Raw genomic sequence first — 22,261 nt, forward strand, 5'->3', positions numbered from 1 at the left:
GAAATCTTTCCAACCCAGGGATCGAACCCAGATCTCTTGCATTGCTGGCAGATTCTTTATCAGCTGAGCCACCAGGGAAGCAATGATACCTACTAAATAAGCTATATTCTATGAATATACAAAAAGGGAGTGTAAACAGGTAATGTATGAGGTGTAGATGGCTTAATCTTCAGTACATTGTGCAAATAATATTGGATTTACTAAACTCTGTGAATAGTTTTTTTATATAATTTACTAAACTCCGTACATCGTTTTATATATATATATATATATATATACAGTAAATATATAATATACTAAACTCCATACATAGTTTTAGTACTTATATGAAATACTTAAAACATTTTTAAAAATCTAAATATTATCATTAAAATTTCCTGATAAGATCTACTCAGCAAGTAGGTTAAACAGGCAACATTCAGTCCATTTCATGGTGCTTAGCTCCAGCCCCCAGGGCAAGATGGCTCTGTGTACACATGAAGGCATGCCCCAGGTACGTTCTCTCAAACTAGTCAGGTTATGATGAAGAATCACATTCCACGATGACAGCCACAAATAGAGCGTGGTACTTGAACGCACAGAGTGGTCCTGCAATGAGACTCCTGGTTCACAGCACGAAACTCATAGGGCAGGAATCATCCTCAGCTACAGACAGCTGCCCTGAACTGTTTTAGTCCACTCTCTTTCTGCTTAACTATTTGAGGAGGGTTATTCCCTATAGGTTTACATAACATTTGTCCCCAGTCTTTAAGTAGGACAATATTACTCCAGTTAAAAGTAAAAATTGAATTATGTTTCACAATAATCACCTCATTGTCCCCATATGAAGTGTATGGATGTGTTTGTATGCCTCAAAGTGTTGGTTGCTCAGTCATGTCTGACTCTGCAATCCCAAGGATAGTAGTAACCCACCAGGCTTCTCTGTTCATGGGATTCTCTAGGCAAGAATACTGGAGTGAGTAGCCATTCCCTTCTCCAGGGGATCTTCCCAACCCACGGATCGAACCCAGGCATCTTGCATTGACTGCAGATTCTTTCACCATCTGAGGTTTGTACTCCTGCCACTGCTGCTGCTAAGTCGCTTCAGTCACGTCCGACTCTGTGCGACCCCACAGACGGCAGCCCACCAGGCTCCCTCGTCCCTGGGATCCTCCAGGCAAGAACACTGGAGTGGGTTGCCATTTCATTCTCCAATGCATGAAAGTGAAAAGTGAAAGTGAAATCGCTCAGTCCTGTCCGACTCTAGCGACCCCATAGACTGCAGCCTACCAGGCTTCTCTATCCATGGGATTTTCTAGGTAAAAGTACTGGAGTGGGGTGCCATTGCCTTCTCCTAACCTGGTTTAAAAAACTGACGGCTTTCGTGGCTGCAAGCTGGCTGTTCCTGTGAGTTGTTCTCTGCTGCTAAGAACCGTGGCAGGCAGGACTCCAAGGTGGATTTTCATGGCTTCTGGTGGGCAGTTGTGTACCAGAAGAATGACAACTACTGCTGGGGTCTTAAAGCTCAAGCTGGATGCTGTATCTATGAGCAGACAGCTGTTAAGCAGACTTGACTGGAAGTTGAAGAGGTGAACTTGAATCCTTGACCTGTCAAAAGCAGTTGGCCTGACTTTTATGATGGGTACATATTTTTTTCTATGGATAATTTCTTTGGGGTGTGAAGAGAGGTAGTGACTACAATGCAGGGAACCAGGAGTTCTAACCAAAGATGTTTGTTGCCCTGAAGATTTCAAGGGTGTTTATGATACCAGTCAGACATAACAGGCAGCCAGATGGATGCCCATGGGATACAAGAGCAAACAACTACTCACTGGCTGCTGCTCTGCACAGCTTTTGGGATCCTAGCTTCAGCTCAGCCCTAACCATTGGACCCCCAGGAAATTCTCCAGCTTTCTATTTTAATAAATGTTTATAAATCATTCCAAAAAAAAACTGATGGTGTTAAGTAAAGACAAGATGCAAATTAGTTTCCATTTTTATTAAAGCTTTGTTTTTTCTAGGTAATATATTACACTTAAAGTTAAATACCATAAATAAAGATTAGTTCTTAAATCTACTTTATTAAAAATGTAAACAAAAAGAAAATAATTCACCACTCCCTCCCCAACCCTGACTAAATGTATCAAAAAAAGGTCATCCTTTCAGGTAAGTTCTTTCTTCAGAACAAGTAACACAGACTTTATTAAAATACATTAGTCCTCTTGGGCTGCAAGGACCTGGCACGGATGACAGGTGCCAACTATGAAAGAGGTCTGTGGGGCTGTGACTGAAGTCCACCTCATCCTGCCAAGATTACTCAAACACCCTCTTCTCTCTCCATTCAGCGTCCAAGGACAAAGACAGTGCTAAGGCACTGAGCGCGGGACACTGCAACGAACACGAGGGGGATGTAAGCTGGCATACTCCAGGAAGCAGGCCAGAGCCAGCAGTGACCAAGCAATTCTGCACGAGTATCAGTCACAGAGTATTAGAGCTGGAGAGATTCTGAGACAGCATATGGTCATTTTACAGATGGTCTCAATCAGTGAGTCTTCTAATATTGAATATTGATAAAATTTTATGGAATACTCCAGAATACTTATTTATGTATCTTCTTAAAACTATTTAAACTTCATTATGTTTCACTTTCAAATATTGATAAATTCTTAGCCAATATATTAGGCTGAAACTAACTTTAAGCATAACTTATAACATTTTTAGGAAAAGATGTTTTTCAGGAGAATACAGAGAGATCTATACTAAGACTACCTAACTGCTTGTCAGTTTCTTTAAAGCTGTCAGCTCAAGTCTAACGACATGGCTTTTGCTTCCTTCCTATAAATTCTGTTCTTGAAAACCTGAGAGATAAATTCACTTGTTAATTTTGACATTGGGACCTTAATACTATCAAAATGAACTTAAGTCTGAAATGAAAACTGAGGTAGTCAGTTTTTATAAGCACTTGGCCCCTTCTGAATCAGAAAGGGACTTCAGTCTGCTATCATCAGATTAGCTACTGCCCCACCTCCCTCCACCAAGGCCGCAGTCTCTCTGTGAACTGGTTTTGCAAACATAAACGGAATCACCTGTCACAGGATACTGACATTTAGGTCATTTCAAGTTCTTCAGTTCAAAACTGAATTACAGTCCACTAATTCTGCACTGAAATTTCAGACTTAAAAATTTTTGTTTTTAGAATATTGTTTTAGAATTTCATCATCTACTAAGTGACTAAACTATGCCTTTTAAAATTTCTTAAATGTTCAGTGGCTTTCTAAATCTTCATTGAGTATACTATGCACAATCAGTGACAAGCAACCATTTTCAAAACTTGCTGAGGAGGAAGGAAGACACCAGCACAGTTAGTTACCCTCAAAAATTCAAGATTTCTTAACATTATACTGTATCAGATTCTACATTTGTGCAGAGGAAACACTGGGCTACCAGATGCCAAGCTTAACAAATATAGATAGAAAAAATGTCATCTATAATATCTTCTTCAGAAATTCATTAGTGCAAATATAATTATATCAATAAAAATAAAGCAAAAATATATTTCAAGTATAAAAAGCACCATGCTCAGAAACAATACTACCTAAATGGGATTACTGCACAACAGTCAAAATATAACTGAACCTATCACTGTGAGTCTCAAATATATTATTAATCCATATTATTTTTGGTAAAATTATTTATATAACTTTGCAATGATTCATAATCACATTAGGTATATATGCTTAGATTTATAACTTTCTTTAAAAATATACTCTACATTTTTCTGATTTGCATGATTTAAAGTATGCAGGACAAAGGCAGAAACACCATTATTATTAGCTCTTCTTCAGTTGAGGCTGGCTATGCTAGAGACTCCCAGCATTTCACAAAGACAAAAACCTCCAATTTAAAATTGCAGGCAGATAAGTATTTTAAATATATGCACCTAAAAAAAAAAGAGGTGACTTTCCTTTATGCTGGAGTTGCTGTTTGACTCCAGTGCCAAATAGTAGGTTGGAATTATTTCTTAGTAATTATGCTGTTTGTTCACTTAGCACAATTTCTTAAACTGAATACTTGATAACTGTACGCTGAATTACAGGGCCAACCAATTAATGAATTAATGTTTGTTCAAGGGCTACGTTTATAATGCCATAGGACTTCATAGCTTTAGAGCTCATGAAGTTTCTTTTTTCAAGAAAAACTGGACATCATTCATTATTAAAGAATTTCACATTGGGATTACTAAGTAGGGTTGGGCAGCTCTGGTATCATGGCAGAATTGCTTCTGGGAACCAGAATCAATGGGTGACATAAAGAGTGTCAAATACAAGAGGTAAAGGACATTACAAAGGCAATCTTCTGATTTCTATGGACTAAGTCATACGCTGTGTGGTAAAGTGGACCCTACTGGATAGGCTCTACACCAAACCTACACTTTACTGCTGCTGCTGCTGCTAAGTCGCTTCAGCCGTGTCTGACTCTGTGCGACCCCATAGACGGCAGCCCACCAGGCTCCCCCGTCCCTGGGATTCTCCAGGCAAGAACACTGGAGTGGGTTGCCATTTCCTTCTCCAATGCATGAAAGTGAAAAGTGAAAATGAAGTCGCTCAGTAGTGTCCGACTCTTTGCGACCCCATGGACTGCAGCCTACCAGGCTCCTCCAAACCTAACAGTTTCTAAGCCAACCTAAAAATAACTGCATCCCTGTCTATACCAGAATTTCTTTTTATCTTCATTTGTCAAAAAGGAAAGTTCTATTCTTGTTGGATAGCAGTTGTCATAACTATTATCTTAAAAACATATAATTAGGTTTTATTCAATTTGCATGTCTTCAATGATTCACAGGGCAGAATATTTTTCTCCCTCTGCTTCCCAGTTTTTCAAGTCATTATTAAACTAATGGAGAATACAACTGGAAGCTGCTCTCTGAAGATCAGTGAGTATGGATATAGCTAGAAGAGGGCTACCAACACATAATGGTTCAGCAGGAAACTGCCACACAGCTGGTTTGAAAAAGGTTAAATCATAAGATTTAGCAAAACAAAAATTAAAAAAAAAACTCATTAGAACAATGATTTAGGTATACGATGTACAGTCATTAAATTTAAACTAGGTATAATAGTTGATGTAGAAATCAAATTATTTTCTGTAAGTCAAAGGACAATTTATACTTTTGAGGACAGGGTCCACAACTTATAATCTTGCAACAATTAGCTGTTCTTTAAATTATTGCAGCGGAGATGAACTCTCCCATTGTTTTAGGTTAATGGAAATGCTGAGGTATGTAATCACTGAAATCTTCACCTTTTATCCCACTTTCAAAGGAAAATTTCAAGAAGGTTATATATCCTGAAATGTAAAGAGACTTGGAGACTTGGAAATCCTTCTCCTCCAAACTTTGAGGCTGCTGGGTTGCTGATGAGGCGTGACTGCTGTGAAGCTCTGCTTCAGGATCTGATTGTGGTCCACACTTCCAAGCCAAAGTCAGGAATGCCACTTCCACCATCCACACAGGCTGGCACGCGCCAGATTTTGTGCTTTGTTCAGAGGAACATGACACAAAGGAATGTCTTTAGAATTCACTTTTCCATTCCTAATGCCATACGCACAGAAGAAATCCAGCCAGCAGAGGAAATAGATTGCCTAGCAGAAGCCAGAGGGTGACCACCAGGCTAGAGGAACAGGAACAGAGATCTAGGGTTGAAAACAAAAAATTGATTTTCCATAGACATTTTTGGAAAAAACAATATTGACAAAATATTGACAAATGAGTAAAGTTAATTATTAAAAGGTGAAGAACGACAACCTCTGAGAGTAGAATCAAGAGTGACTTCCTGAAATCGAGATAGGCAGTCTTTTATGTTTATAGAAAAAGAACAAAATATTTATGCAGGAGAAAAGATATGCCTACCCTATCAAGGTTCAAAAACAGCACCCAAGAAACAATAAAGGTGTCTCAGGGTAGTGGTATCCTGGTAAAGCTAAAGATACTACACAGGAAAAGTAAATTAAATTCTTGGCTATTTCAACATGGGATGCAGGACTCTCATCTATTCTCCCTTGTCCCTTCTAAGTAGGGTGACCACAAAATTTATCATTCCATATCAGGACATTTTGAAATAAGTGTTGAAATAAATTTTGAGTCTCAAGATGGAAACTAAACTTAGATAACTCATCAAACTAAAACTTAGATAACTTTCATGTTTGTATAAATGCTCCACTTGACCAGAACCACAGCATATCCAGTCAGCCAATCTCCAACCACCAAGTCAACTCTGGGCTCTATACTTGTTTCCTTGATCTTTCTAAATAAGGTTAGATACTAACGTCAGCCCATCAACCTAAGCTGAGTATTTCTTCCTTATTTCCTGCTTATAGACCTTTTCTTTTATTTTACAGTTCTCTGGATTCCTTAGAGACTACCTATGTGAAATAAAATTTTCTTTGATCAACTAAATTGTTCTCTTTGATTATTTTAATGCAATCATAAATAATAACAATCATACCTGGACCATCCCAGGCAAAACAGGACATATGTTTCCCAATCTCTAAATATCTACCCATCTATCCATATCACCCCAGGCTTAATTTGGAAACAGCAGAAGATTTTACAGGTTTTTGGTAGCAGGAGTATATTTTAATTTATATAAGTTGCTCAGAAAAACGGATGTTTTTCTGAGAACTAAACAATGTGAAATAAGCATTTTAAAAAATTATTTCATTGTATATAATTCAGGTAAACCATGGGGAACTTATATTCTTTCCCAATGGAACCAGCTGACAATTAAAAATCAATCCTTCTCAAAGTGCGGCATTTGGATCAACAACATCAGTCTCACATGGGAACTTGTTAAAAACGCAAATTCTCAAGACTCCAACCCAGATCTTCTGAATCAGAAACTCAGCGGTAATTCCTAGCAATCTGTGTTTTAACACGATTTTGATGCATGCTCAAGTTTGCATCTTATGCAAGTTTGAACTTCTGACCTAGAGCTGCTGCTGCTGCTGCTGCTAAGTCGCTTCAGTCGTGTCTGGCTCTGTGCAACCCCATAGACGGCAGCCCACCAGGCTGCCCCGTCCCTGGGATTCTCCAGGCAAGAACACTGGAGTGGGTTGCCATTTCCTTCTCCAATGCATAAAAGTGAAAAGGGAAAGTGAAAGTGAAGTCAAAAGTGAAAGTGAAGTCGCTCAGTCGTGTCCGACTCTTTGTGACCCCATGGACTGCAGCCTACCAGGCTCCTTGTCCATGCGATTTTCCAGGCAAGAGTACTGGAGTGGGTTGCCATTGCCTTCTCCGCACTGTCCAATATGTCTGATAGCTATATGTGCTATTTAAATTTATTTTAAAGTAACTTTTACTGTTCTTTCTTCTTTTTGCAATAAACACACTTTTTTTGTGGGGGGGGGGCATGGACTATCATTTGCTGATTTTTTAATATATATATAATTTTATTTATTTATATATATAATTTATTTATATATTGTTCTGAGTCTTTGTTGCTGCATGAGCTTTTCTCTAGCTGCGGTGAGTAGGGGCTACTCTCTATTATAGTTGTGGTGCATGGGCTTCTCATTGCAGTGGTTTCTCTTGTTGTGAAGCACAGGCTCTAGGGTGCAGGCTCAGGAGTTGCGGGACATGGGCTTAGTTGCTCTGCGGCATGTGGGATCTTCCTGGACCTGTGTCCCCTGCAGTTGCAGGCAGATTATTTACCAATGAGCCACTAGGGAAGCCCGCTGATTTTTTTTTTAATTGGCATATAATTGCTTTACAACATTGTGTTAGTCTCTGCTATACAACAATGTGAATTGGCTGTATGTATACATACATTCCCTCCCTCTCAAGCCTCCCTCCCCTCCCCATCCCACCCTTGTAGGCCATCCCTGAGCACCAAGCTGAGCTCCCTGTGTTATACAGCAGCTTCCAAGTAGTATATATGGAAGTATATCTATTTTACACATGGTACGGTATATATGTCAATGCTACTCTCTAAATTATTCCCACCCTCTCTTTCCCCTCCATGTGCACAAATCCATTCTCTACATCTGCATCTCTATTCCTGCCCTGCAATAGGCATTTCTTTTTTAATGACATATTTTAGGTGAAATGCAATAAAAAGTAGCCTCTAAATACCAGCAAATATTCATTAGACTACACAATACACAATAAAGACAACTTTGAGCTATGGCTACAATCGATGAATGTGTTATTTTGCCTCTTTAATGGCAAAATTAGTCAGATAAAGTCAGATTAGAAGGCACTTTGTCAAACCATGTTAAATGTAACCAGTTTGACTTTATTGTTTTAAATCCTACTGATTAAATAGCATTTTTATTTTAGTTTTTTAAATATTCAAATGTCAGGGTGAAAAAAACAGTATAAGAGGACATATAATAAAAACTTGGTCTTACATCATATTCTTCCCATCAACCCCAACCCTGTTTTAATCTTTGATGGTTACTGCAGGATGGGATGGGGAGGGAGGTGGGAGGGGGGTTCAGGATGCAGAACACATGCACACCCATGGCTGATTCATGTCAAGGTATGGCAAAAACCACTACAATATTGTAAAGTAATTAGCCTCCAATTAAATACATAAGTTAATTTTTTTTTTTTAAGTGTAAGCTTAAACTACTATTTCCTAATTTAGATAAAACACTCCTGCCATTTAAGGTGATAATTTAACCTATATTATGTTTCACCTTCTTTTCTTCCCTCTCCTTACTTATTTATATAGTTTGTCTGAGGTCCTGTATAAGCAAACCTCTATTCTTGTTCCATATACTTTCCACATTATCACTTGGCTTCCTGTTAAGATGGAAATAGTAGCACCCTTATGCTTTTTTATTCATTTTCTAGCTTTCATGAGATGGACCTACTCTTTTTCATTTCCAAAGCATGTGTATATTTATGTGTATGTGTTTATTTAAAATTTTTACCATGCCTATGTTTCTCTTGATCACATTTTTAGAATTTTTACTATATTACTGGTGCTTTAAAAAACTGGATTTTGGAATTGTTGATCATCTCATTGTGTCTTTGTTGGTTTTCATAGCATTCTTCACTTTGATGGTAGCAATTAGGATTTTTTTTTTTTTTTTTGTCTTCTATTTACTATAAAACCTCTCCTTCCTTCCTGATCAAATGTCTTTCTTTGGTTGGCTTACACAAGTGTTTCTCATTCTGCTGGTGACTTAAAATTTTTTTTAAACTAATTTTTATTGGAGTATAGTTGCTTTACAATAATGTTGTGTCACTTTCCACTGTACAACAAAGTGAACCAGTTAGATGTGTATATACACATAGCCATCAAGTATATGTGCTATCTAAATTAACCAAAATACAAATATTTAGTTCCTCAGTCACACTAGCCACATTTCACATATTTAATAGTCACATGTGACTAATGACTGTTGTATGGGGCAGTACAGATTATAGAACAACTCCATCACCCCAGAAACGTGTACCGGATTAGTTCTGGCCTAAAGCATTAGATATGAGTGGTCTTAGTTGGAATAAGGAATAGACCCTGGAGTTTCTAATAACACAGACATATCCTTTTATTTCCTCATTCTCAATTTGAGCCAAAGGAAATAGGAGGAGAGATGAACTAGCTATTGTTTATCTGCTGTTGGTACTAAAATTTAACAAGCTAAAATATTAAAAACCATTAAAACATTAATGGTGGCTCTGGAACATTTGTCATCCTTCAAAAACACTGCACTTTCTGTGACAGTACTCTACAAAGGAAAGATACAAAGAGGGTGTTTCAAAATGAATGGAACTACCCGATCTGGGTTTTGATCTGCACCTTATTGGTTGTAACAGTGAATGTATCACTTAATCTCTTTATACCTTAGTTTTCTCACATGTAAAATGATAATTCCTACCTCATTAGGTTTCGTGATGATTAAATACATGGATATAGACATAGAGCACTCAGCAAAGAGTCCAGCATTTAATAAATGGAAACAAAACAACCTCTACAATCTGAAGAGATCAGGAAGAATTTAGAACTAAACTGAGGTTTGACAGAAAACAACAAAATTCTGTAAAGCAATTATCCTTCAATAAAAAATAAATTAAAAAAAAGAATTTAGAACTAAATCTTTCATATTCACTAATGGAAACTACACCTAAAAGGTATCTATTCTTATAATATTTTATACATTTTCCAAAATTGTGGTAGTGATTTATTTAGAGGTAACAATCCTTTTTTGAGCATGCTTCCTTACAGAACCAGTTAACAGGAAGAAATCACAAGACAGTCCATAGAAAATACAACACAGCACCATGGGTGCAAGTAGAGTCCTAGAGAGTCAGGAAATCTAGGGTGGTCTTGAGCACCCCTAACACAAGTATTCAGATCCCCAAACTCACCCTCTACTTGTAGCCATGTCTTGATAAAGCTCTCAGAATGTGGGAAAGAAAAAAATTAAATTTTAGAGATAAAGCAACTTTGAGCTATAAAGTGAACGTAGCCCTCTATTTAAAACCAAACTACAAAACCAACAAAGGACTATATAATTCCATTTAAAAAATGCCTCCAGCTGAGAAAATGAAACATGGCCTATTTCAAAATGTCAAACTGTCATCAGTTCAGTTCAGTCTCTCAGTCATGTCCGATTCTTGGCAACACCATGAACCGCAGCACGCCAGGCCTCCCTGCCCATCACCAACTCCCAGAGTCCACCCATACCCATGTCCATTGAGTTGATGATGCCATCCAACCATCTCATCCTCTGTCGTCCCCTTCTCCTGCCCTCAATCTTTCCCAGCATCAGGGTCTTTTCCAATGAGTCAGCTCTTTGCATGAGGTGGCCAAAGTATTGGAGTTTCAGCCTCAACATCAGTCCTTCCAATGAACACCCAGGACTGATCTCCTTTAGGATGGACTGGTTGGATTTCCTTGCAGTCCAAGGGACTCTTAAGAGTCTTCCCCAACACCAAAGTCATAAAATTTCATAAATAATTTAATAAAATATCACAGACCATAGGTCAAAGCTTTCGTTGAGAGTTCATGAATTTTGCTTTTATAACTCTTAGAAACAGGTCATCAGCCTCAGTTTGCACATCTTCATTAACAGGGAAGGCACTCTTCTCAAGACAGTCCCTTCTATTCCTCTCCTGGTTCTGAATGATTTTACTGAATCTATCTCCCTACAACTTCATTTTATTAGTCTCAATTCTACTCTCTGGAGTCTCACAGAATGAGTAAAATATCCTTCAGTGAAAACCACTGTCTTTGCCAGCCTGTCTTTCTATCTCATTGTGTATCTGCATCTCCTTGCACCTATCTCTTCTTTGTGGACATGTCAATCCCATCTTAGAACATTTTCCAGTGTCTTTCCCATTCTTTCATCTCACCTAGTTATAATACAACTAAAATATATTTAACTGCTTTTTTGTACTCAATGAACAGAATTTTTACTCTTAATTTCAAAATGAATGGCTGAAACATTAACTTTTTATAACTGTCAGGGAATTTTTTGTGCCAGTCAGAGGTTCTCTGCATACAAAGTTTCCTCATTCTCGCTCTTACTGAAGTAACCTGTCAAGTCTGCTGCTGCTGCTAAGTCACTTCAGTCATGTCCAACTCTGTGCGACCCCATAGACGGCAGCCCACCAGGCTCCCCTGTACCTGTGATCCTCCAGGCAAGAACACTGGAGTGGGTTGCCATTTCCTTCTCCAATGCATGAGAGTGAAAAGTGAAAGTGAAGTCGCTCAGTCGTGTCCGACTCTGTGCGACCCCATGGACTGCAGCCTACCAGGCTCCTCCGTCCATGGAATTTGCCAGGCAAAAGTACTGGAGTGAGTTGCCATTGCCTTCTCCCACGTCAGGTCTACCTACCTTTGATTTCTAACAATGAAGGGAAGGAGATCTTCCCATAAAACTGCAATTAGAAGAGAAGATGCACAACCTGTTTTAGAGCTTCCTTGTGGGGAATTTTCAACATCTTCCAAGAAAAGTCCCTCTCTACTCTAACCAAAGAGACTACTCACCCAGGGGTAGTGCTCGAGTCAGGTTAACAGCTGGAGGATCTGTTTCTGGAGGACAGAGCTCGCAGAAGTCCCAACATGATGGGCAGAGCAGGTTTCCATCGTGAATCCACCCATTCATCTGAATACTCACAGGGAGGACCTGCCCGGCCCGACTACACAAATATGAAGTATCCTGAACCCAAACCTTCAGACCTTCTGGAGAACAAGAAACCTTCAAAAGGTTGGAAAAAAAAAAAAATCAGATCAGCAAGATTCTAATATGTGAACCTTTTTTAATTGTAGGAAAATGCAGTAGAATTTACTAAAAATGTTGGCTATAAAAGATGGTTTGGGATGTGGGCATATTTTAATCTCGTATAAAGAGGGTTAAGTTATTCATGTCCTAAAAGGATTTCACTCTGTGGTAGCGATTCTTCAACTCTGAGTCTAGTACCTTTTAAAAAATCTAATGAAAGCTATGGACACTTTTCCTGAAAAACACAGGTAACATACAGCTTTACATACAATGCAGATTCACAGACCCTGGAAGCCAAGTCATCAATAATAACATTTCTGTAGATTCTAGTATCCTCCTATAATTCAGTTTAAATCTCTATCAAAGAGCCATGAATCATGTTACTCTTTCTACAAGTTACTAAATTTTGTCAATCAAATTTGTATTAGTTTTTATAAATAATATATGCTCACTGTAAAAAAAAAAAAGCATACAGTATAGAAATAACATAGTAGAAGTTTGTTATTTTTATCCCTACCCCAGATCCTCTGCTCAGAGATGAAAATGGTCATAGTTATTTAATAAAACTGGTAACATATTTAAAGGCAGGATTCATATCTCAAATACAAGGGGTAACTAATGAAATTAATTTAAAAAGGCAAACATATTAAAACTAACTTAAAAAAATTTTTAAATGACTATTTTCTTCAAAGTTGTTTTCTAAAAAGACTTCACATTATGCTGCTGCTGCTGCTAAGTCGCGTCAGTTATGTCCAACTCTGTGCGACCCCACAGACGGCAGGCCACCAGGCTCCCTCGTCCCTGGGATTCTCCAGGCAAGAACACTGGAAATGGGTTGCCATTTCCTTCTCCAATGCATCAAAGTGAAAAGTGAAAGTGAAGTCGCTCAGTTGTGTCCGACTCCTAGCAACCCCATGGACTGCAGCCTACCAGGCTCCTCCGTCCATGGGATTTTCTAGGCAAGAGTTTTGGAATGGGGTGCCATTGCCTTCTCCACACATTATGCTACTTCATCTTAAATATTTCTGAAATTTCTCTCCTGGAACTATCTTCAAAGCAAGCGCATATTCTGAATATGTTTGATGGTGGCAAATTTTTATTTTTAAGTAGATATAACTTCTGGAAATATCCAAAACTTGCCCAGTCCAAGTCTGGTAAATTGGTAAACAGTTTACTAAACTGTTTGTAAACAGCTGGTAAACAACTGACTAAACTGATTACGACTAGGACAACATAGGTATGATGCAAAATACTGAAACTGACTTCTTAGATGGCTATTAATCTATTTCTAAAAGAAATTTAAAAAGGAGCTCCAAAAGTATATTTCAATGATGGAGTCATTTTAAAATAACTCTGTTCATCAATTAAATTTAAATATAATATTCATTTGGAAATTTAAGTTATAATAAGCTATCAAGAAAATAAACAATAAAGTGTAAACTCTTCTAAGTCTGTCATTCAATGACCCACACCTAGAAAGCATCACCACAGCTACAGTGCAATGTAACCATTCTTTTAAGTGAGAATTGACTAGGCATTAAGCTTGGTGCTAAAAAGGATACCGTAGAAGGCCATGACACAGTGCCTGATCTCAAGCAGCTTTAACTGAGGAAAGAAGGGTAGGATATAAAAATTTCCCCCCAAAATTAACAGTGTCAAACTCTTATTATTAAGAATCAATAAACAATATAAAAAAAGAACAACAAAGACTGCAAAGTTTCACAGAAGAAAGAGTGTTTATATTCCAAAGATGTGCACGGGGTTTGGCTCACTGTGAGGGAGATGCTGTGACCTGGCGGGCTGTGTCAGAGTCGAGTGGGTGAGGAGGTGACCGAGGGCAAGTGGAAGAAGATGGCAAGAATGTGGACAGATCAAACAACAAGCACATGAAGGACAATGAGAAACCGATTCCTCACTGTTGGAAAGAAGAGTTACACATATGACAAGGGAGAAAACGAAAATGACTATTTGGTGTTAAACTGGAATCAAAAATACTGGTGCAAACTCATGGTTATATGCACACATATGAACATATATAAAATTACATATATACATATATTTCCTAGCTGTGTTCACCAAGAAGGCCTGCTGCTGCTGCTGCTAAGTCACTTTAGTCGTGTCCGACTCTGTGTGACCCCATAGACGGCAGTCCACCAGGCTCCCCCATCCCTGGGATTCTCCAGGCAAGAACACTGGAGTGGGTTGCCATTTCCTTCTCCAATGCATGAAAGTGAAAAGTGAAAGTGAAGTCTCTCAGTCGTGTCCGACTCTTCGCGACCCCATGGACTACAGCCCACCAGGCTCCTCCATCCATGGGATTTTCCAGGCAAGAGTACTGGAGTGGGGTGCCATTGCCTTCTCCAAGAAGGCCTGAGGAGCAGCTATATCCCAATAGCAAATAACAATACAGCTACCACCCAGAGTAGTTTCTAAATACCTCACTCTACTAAAAGAAATGAGAGCTCCTTGGAGAAACGACTGATTCCAGAGCTGGGGCAAAGCAAGTGAAGATGAACATAAAATATCTTATGCTAGAAAGCAAGGAAATATTTTAAAAAGATAGGACAAGCCAAAAGGACACAGGAACCAATCCAAAGGGCTTCATTTGGCTAAATCTGGGGCAAGCTGAATATCCAAACAATGATACTAATGGTAAAAGCTACTGAATAAAATGCAATCCATGAGTCAATACAGACTTAAATGTATAAATTAATAAAATGAAAGTATAAGAAATATGTTACTGATATAGTACTTTCCCCCCAACCCAAATATTTACTAATTAAAAAGGGAATTAACTAAAAGAGAAAAACAGCTTGACAGTGGAGATGCCTGGTAGATACCAGCAAGTTAACATGACCAGCAGAGACAAATCAAGACTGCACCACCAAAAGCACACAGCCATCACTTCTGTGATATCACTGCTCAAAACATATTACATGAATTTAAACAGGAGGAAACATGGGACAAACCCAAATTGAGACATACCCTAGATAAGAACTGGTTTGTAATCTTTAAAAGTGTCAAGGTTATGAAAGTCAAGAAGACTGAGGAACTGTTCCACATTGAAGGGAACAGAGATGTGACTACTCAATAGCAGTTAAATTAGTCCAGATCCTATTACTAAAAGGACATCACTTGGACAATAGGCAAAACTTGAATGGGTCCAAGAATTAGATATATCAATGATAATTTCCTAATTTTTTTTTTTTTTTTTTTTTAGTACTGTAGTCACATAGGAGGATGGGATACATTTTAAAGTATTTGGAATGAAGGGGCAGACGTCAGCAATTTACATTTAAATGACTCATATTTTTGTTCCATTCTTGTAACTTCTCTGTCAGTGTAAAAAAAAAAAGAACAAAAAACAAAACAGCTAATTGTTTAGAAATCATACACATTTTCCTACATAACTGGTTAAATTAGCAAAATTAACTGACAACAAGAGGTACTACGGGGAAGCCAAGTACATTTAATCTTTGTAGATGATACATAATCCCTTTGTGGTGGTGGTGGTGTAGAGAATACATTGAAATAGGCTGAAAAGGTCATCCTCCTATTAAGGTTCACACCATTCCAGCTTTATCCCCTTTAACCTAATATTCTCACTTATGTGAATTTATTTAAAAAAATTAATTTTAATAAGGTAAAGCATGTAAATATACTTATAAAAGCATTTTTACATAGTGAAAAGTGAAAATTAACTCAATATCTAAAAGGAAAATTACTTCCCTAATTATGATACTTTAAAATGATGCAATGTTCTATAGCTATGAAGAATAGTAAGTATTATTATTGGAAAAAACTTGGCAAAGGTATTTTGGCCTATATAAAAAGTACTAAGTAAAAAAAAAAAAAAAGTACTAAGTAAAAACACTAAAACAAAACTATGTATTATGATTACAACTAGATAAAAATTATGTATTTAAGCAATACATAAATATTTAGTAGAATGAATTTATCAGAAAATGGTTGCTGGATTATAGTTGTCAGATTGTAACTAGAATGTGTTTATTTTAAATTATTTTTTGTAAGGTTTCAAAGATTATTTTACATGAATTATATGTGGTGTGTGAATTATACCTCAATAAAGCAGTTACCAAAAAAGTTAATTTTAAAGAAACTTTAAAAATAAAAAGTTAAATTGCCAGATACATGAGTCCACTTAGCTCTTGTAGGTGAAATGGCACAATGAATTTTTATTTTTCAGTTTTCAGGATCACACTCTGTTCCCTGACATCCATTAGTAGAGTACAGAATATTCATTAGGTTGGATGCTCCTAAATTACAGAATGCCTGCATCTCAGTAAGTTCTATGGTGGTATAGTCATTTAATACTAGACAGGCAGATAATAAATCAAGAAAATAGTAGTTTGCCCTCTTTGGATTTCTAATTTCAAAGAAAAAAAAATCTACTGAAAACCAGTAGTTGATTTATTAATTCTTAAATACATGCCTTCTTCAGATTTTACAAGATTATAGTCTTTTTCCACTACAAAGTAGTTTTTTAAGAGCAAAATTACATATTCCCTAATATTTCCTTAGGATATATGCCCAAAAGCAAAATTATTATAAAACATGTTGATATACAGTAACTATGTAACTTAAACAAACAGAAAAAGGCAAATTCTCTCAAAGAAATGACAATATTTTGACAAAACAAAAACATCCAAACTAATAGTTACAATAAATAAGCTAAAGTAGTAAACAGCAGAAATAAAAGATACAAAATATATTTGAAAATATAAAAGCCATATAATGAGATACAATTATATAATATTTGGTATAATTATTAACAATCATATGGTTTACCTGATAGCATCCACTCCCCCAGTCCGGGTAACTCAGCTTCCTTTCACATTTTTCCATGACAAATGCTGATTTCTGAATTAGACAAACTGAATGAGGCCCATACTTTTCAGCACCATAGTTTTTAAAAAGGTCTGAAGCAAACCAGAGAAGTTTTCTTTATTAAAAATTGACTTTGGACTCAAAGAATAAGAAACTGAAGCATTCTACTCTAATGATTAAAAGTTGCTTTTAAAAATCACACGTTTCGTTAGTGTTGGGGTTCCCTGGTAGCTCAATTAGTAAAGAACCCGCCTGCCAATGCAGAAGACTTGGGTTCATCCTGGGTTGGGAAGATTCCCCTGGAGAAGGAAATGGCAACCTACTCCAGCATTCTTGCCTGGAAAATCCTATGGACAGAAAAGCCTGATGGGCTACACTCTTATGATTAAAAGTTGCTTTAAAAATCAAACATGTTTCATGGAAATTGTCAATTAAAAAAATTGAAAGAGGAAATTCCAAACTCAAACTGGATTCTCAATAAAGGAATTAGTAGGAGAAAACTATTTTATCAGAAATAAGAGATAAAACCGGGCCTAGAGCACTGAAGTTAAATATACAGAGGAAATGGCACCAAGAATCACCTTCAGTGGTGGTCTAAATAGGAGTCACTTCCCAAGTGACCCATGATAAGATGAGGCCAATGATTTAAATAATGAAGGTTTTTTGGGGGAGTGCTATTACCTTTGCAATATGTTCCTGTATTTTCAACTTGTGCCATCTCCTGGAAGTCAATAAATGATAGGCTGATCTAGTCTTAGACTAAGCACAAACCCACAAAGTTATGGGGTAGACTAAATGACCTCTAAATGGCTAATGGACAAAGGGGTGGAGTCCTTAAAGCTTAGGAATTTTTAAAAAAAGAGAAAAAAAGCCTAGGAATAATTTTCTCTCTCTACACTTAAAACAAGTTTCATCTTTTGAAAATAGATGGTTCAATTAGTCCATTTTGAAATATTATAGAGATAAAACTTTATTTTATATCAGTTTTTAAAAATCTTAATTGTATAAGCTAAGAAAAAAAATATAAAATAAAACAGAATTTTATATTTATTTTATTTATGAGTATTTTAAAGTCTTCAAAGCACACAGTGACCATTTTCCAAAAAATGCCATACAGTTTACTTCCTTGATGACCTGTTCATTTATATATACTAACAGGGAATAAATAAGATGGCAACACATCTTACTAGTTATGGGACAACAGTATTATTCTGATATCTGAAGAATGACACGTTATGTCTAAGTAACATAAAATGCACACTCCTCAGGAGAGGAAAAAATAGGATACCTAATATGATATAATAAAAAGAGTTCTGCATTGGAAGATCTCGCACTGACATCAATTAGCGATATTACTTAGTATATCTCTTCCCTCATCTGTGAAATTCAATCATAGTATCTTCTCTATGTCTCTTATCAGGTTTTTAGAAGAATAAAATGAAATGATTAAAATCAAAGTGCTTTGCAAATGAAAAATGTCATGCAAATATAAGGTATCACTGCTGCTGCTGCTGCTGCTACAAAGTCGCTTCAGTCATGTCCGACTCTCTGTGACCCCATAGACAGCAGCCCACCAGGCTCCCCCGTCCCTGGGATTCTCCAGGCAAGAACACTGGAGTGGTTGCCATTTCTTTCTCCAATGCATGAAAGTGAAAATGGAAAGTGAAGTCGCTCAGTCGTGTCCGACTCTTAGCGACCCCATGGACTGCAGCCTACCAGGCTCCTCCGTCCATGGCATTTTCCAGGCAAGAGTATTGGAGTGAGGTGCCATCGCCTTCTCAAGGTATCACTAAATGGTAGCATATACACAGATGTGCAAGTGTATCTAATAGCTAACAATTCTTTCTATGTGTCATAATTCTAAGCACTTAACTATATTAATTCATTTAATTCTCACAACTCTATGGGACAAGTATTATCTCCTTTGCACACAGGAGAAAACTAAGGTGCAGAGAATTTACTTCAAACAGGTAGATGGCAGTGAAATCACAAAATAAACTCCGACAATCTGGCTCTGGGGTCTATCTTACATTGTTAATATACACTATTTTATATTGCTTATATATACTTTCAATATGTATACAACATTTAACTTCACTAAACTACTGACCTGGTTGATTTTCCAGTACTCTACAATCTGAGCTGCGCTGATATTCACCACTTAAGTGCCAACTGAATTCCTGACTGAAAGGGCAGTAGTCAGCAATTTCTACTGAACCACCGTAATAAGGCAGATCTTCTGCAGGTACTCCAGTGAGTTCATCAAAGTACTACAAAGAAAAATATATTAGGAAGGCAGGAGAGTAAGAAACATTCTATAAAATCAATATGAAGCCCACAGGCAATTTATAGCAACCCTCTAATGCTATATAATACAAAGGAGATATTAATCTATTTTTTTCATACAGAGTAAACACAAAAAGACTAATTTTTGTGTTATTTGTGGTATTTCAAGGTTGTAGTAGTTTTAGAAATAAGCAAGGTAAGTAAATTAGTCTAAGTTAAGTTTTTATTAGATGACAAATTTGATTAATGTTTTAAAAGGATACATAGAAAGAGTTTTAAGAGCTGACAAAACATAAAACTAATTCATAAAATTAAGATGTTTTAAATACAATGTACTTCAAATGTTTTTAGGAGACTTAATTTATATGTTGTTTTGACAAATTTGAAAAACTCATGAGAAAATCAATGAGATAATATATAATATTTGGAAATACCAAAGGAACAAGGTACCAGAAAAATTTTAAAGATTTCACACTTCATACCAACTCACTGAAGTACAGTACTAAGTGCAGAAATATATATATAGTCACTGCCTTACAGTGTCTAAAGCACTCAATGGGGTTATAAGCATAGGTAGGAAACTCAAAATTTAGAGGCAATCACTTTAAACTCACATCTGAGATAATTTCTGACTTGTGGCTCCTTTGTCAATGGCAGGCAGTGTTAAAGCTTTTTTAGAAATAGCCACTTCAACAAAAAGCTTAAAGCCTACATCAGAGATTCAGACTGAACACGTGGGACCACTGTCTTCACCTTTTAGATACCATTAGGCAAACTCGTCTAGAGCAGAAATTCCAAGCCTTCTAATTAACTGGATTAGAGTACTTTAGTTACTTTTTTCTTTTTAAAAATATTTTTATTTTATATTGGAGTGTAGTTGATCAACAATGTTGTGTTAGTTTCAGGTGTGCAGCAAAGTGATTCAGTTATACATATAAAGTATCTATTCTTTTTCAAATTCTTTTCCCATGTAGGTTATTACAGAGTACTGAGCAGAGCTCCCTGTCCTATACAGTAGGTCCTTATTGGTTGCTGTTGTTGAGTCGCTAAGACGGGTGTGACCCTTTACGACCCCATGGACTGCAGCATGCCAGGCTCCTCTGTTCTCCACTACCTCCCGGAGTTGGCTCAATTCATGTCCACTGAGTCAGTGATGCTATCTAACCTTATTGTTTATCTACTTTAAATATATCAGTGTGTACATGTTAGTTCCAAACTCCCAATCTATCCTTCCTCTCACCCTTCCTCCCTGGTAATCATAAGTTCGTTCTCTAAGTCCGAGTCTGTTTCTGAAAATAAAGTTTAGTTATAAACTTTAAAATAAGTTTAGTTGTATCATTTTTTTTAAAGATCCTGCATATAAGCGATATATTTGTCTTCCCAGTCAGTTCTTTTCTTTAAAGAACCTTGTTTTTTTTAATATAAAGATGAAGACTTTTGAAACAAAAAGAAATAGTTTAAAAATACATTAAAATAAATATTCTAAATGTCTCTTACCACTACTACTAGGCACTGCTAGATATCAGTTAATTGCTATCAATTAACACAGTTTATAAAGAAATGTAAAACTTCAGTTTTTTCTAACTTAGAGAAAACAAATGGAGCCTGACAAATCGAAAACTTAAGAGCTTAATTCACTCTTCCAATTCAAAATGGAGACTTCTTTTTAAAAGGTTTATTCCTGAAACTGTGCCCCAAACAAGTGTTACCTGGTATTCCTGAGGTAAAGGTTTTGGAAACTTCTGCAAATTGCACACTGCAACTGCTCTCTGGTCCTGTCTGCAAGTTAACTGCAATGGATTACTTCTGAGTGTGTTACAGTAAGGGTTCAGTATCTGTCTCCTGCAGACAAAGATAAAAATACCATGGTATCAAACTCTAAAGAAGATATTAGAAGTCGATTTTAGAGTTTGTCTTTTCTGTTACAATTTCAATGCTTTTAACATTATTTTTTAATTAATGGATTTTTAAAAATTTTTGGTTGCACTGGGTCTTCATTACTGCATGCAGACTTTCTCTAATTGCTGTGAACAAGGGCTACCACAGAAGTCCAGCATTTTATGATTAATAGAACTTTCAAATAATATCAGCTCAGTTCAGTTCAGTTGCTCAGTCATGTCTGACTCTTTGCATCCCCATGAACCATAGCACGCCAGGCCTCCCTGTCCAACACCAACTCCCAGAGCCTACCCAAACTCATGTCCATTCAGTCAGTGATGCCATCCAACCATCTCATGCACCATCCCTTCATTCTTTCTGAAGTTATTTCTCCACTGATCTCCAGTATCATATTGGGCACCTACCGACCTGGGGAGTTCATCTTTCAGTGTCCTATCTTTTTGCCTTTTCATACTGTTCATGGGGTTCTCAAGGCAAGAATACTGAAGTGGTTTGCCATTCCCTTCTCCAGTGGACCACATTCTAGTATACAGTATCATTATTCCTAAAGAAACCCTCCAAAGTAGAACTAGTATTTTCATTTCACTAATAAATAAATAGTTTGAGACATTTAGCTTGTCCAGGATCATACAGCTGACGAGGGATGGTGATGGGACTTAAACTTCTCTCTCTAAGGTCAGTGCCTTGCCCATTAGAGAAATACCTGGTAACAAGCACTTCTTCTGTTGAAGATGTTAGTCTTACTCTTCTCATCTGGACTAGGTCTCAAAGCAGTTTTAATCACTCAGAGTTTCTACTAAGGAGTTTGAGGTCTGAGTTAAAAGCCTGCTATGAGGAAAGCTGTTCATAAGCAGTAACATGAAACACTGCAGCTACTTTTGGGACAGTTAGTTAACTCCAGTACAACAACTTGATCTGCTAGTGTTGTTGTTCCCAAATTTTGCTGCACATCAGAATCATCTAGAGAAACTTTTAAAACCTCCATGCCCACCTTGTACCCCATACCAACCTAATC

The 22,261-nt window shown here is 37.0% G+C and overlaps 1 protein-coding gene across 3 annotated transcripts in view; it reads right to left on the reverse strand.

Moving 5' to 3' along the window:
* Positions 1 to 1,963: 1,963 nt before the first annotated feature.
* Positions 1,964 to 22,261, reverse strand: part of LMLN (leishmanolysin like peptidase) — a 51,604-nt gene continuing 31,306 nt past the window's right edge. For 2 of the 3 annotated variants that reach the window (XM_006078515.4, XM_006078514.4), the window contains 5 exons: positions 21,057 to 21,189; positions 19,172 to 19,331; positions 17,023 to 17,153; positions 11,979 to 12,189; positions 1,964 to 5,670 (listed from right to left, as the gene is read on the reverse strand). In XM_006078515.4, the coding sequence (XP_006078577.2) occupies positions 5,570 to 5,670; positions 11,979 to 12,189; positions 17,023 to 17,153; positions 19,172 to 19,331; positions 21,057 to 21,189 (736 nt within the window). In that variant the 3' untranslated portion in view covers positions 1,964 to 5,569. The remainder of the gene's footprint in view (positions 5,671 to 11,978; positions 12,190 to 17,022; positions 17,154 to 19,171; positions 19,332 to 21,056; positions 21,190 to 22,261) is intronic. The other variant, XM_025285333.3, reaches the window with a different exon arrangement.

Source organism: Bubalus bubalis, chromosome 1 (genome assembly GCF_019923935.1).
Source record: "Bubalus bubalis isolate 160015118507 breed Murrah chromosome 1, NDDB_SH_1, whole genome shotgun sequence".
NCBI lineage: Eukaryota > Metazoa > Chordata > Mammalia > Artiodactyla > Bovidae > Bubalus > Bubalus bubalis.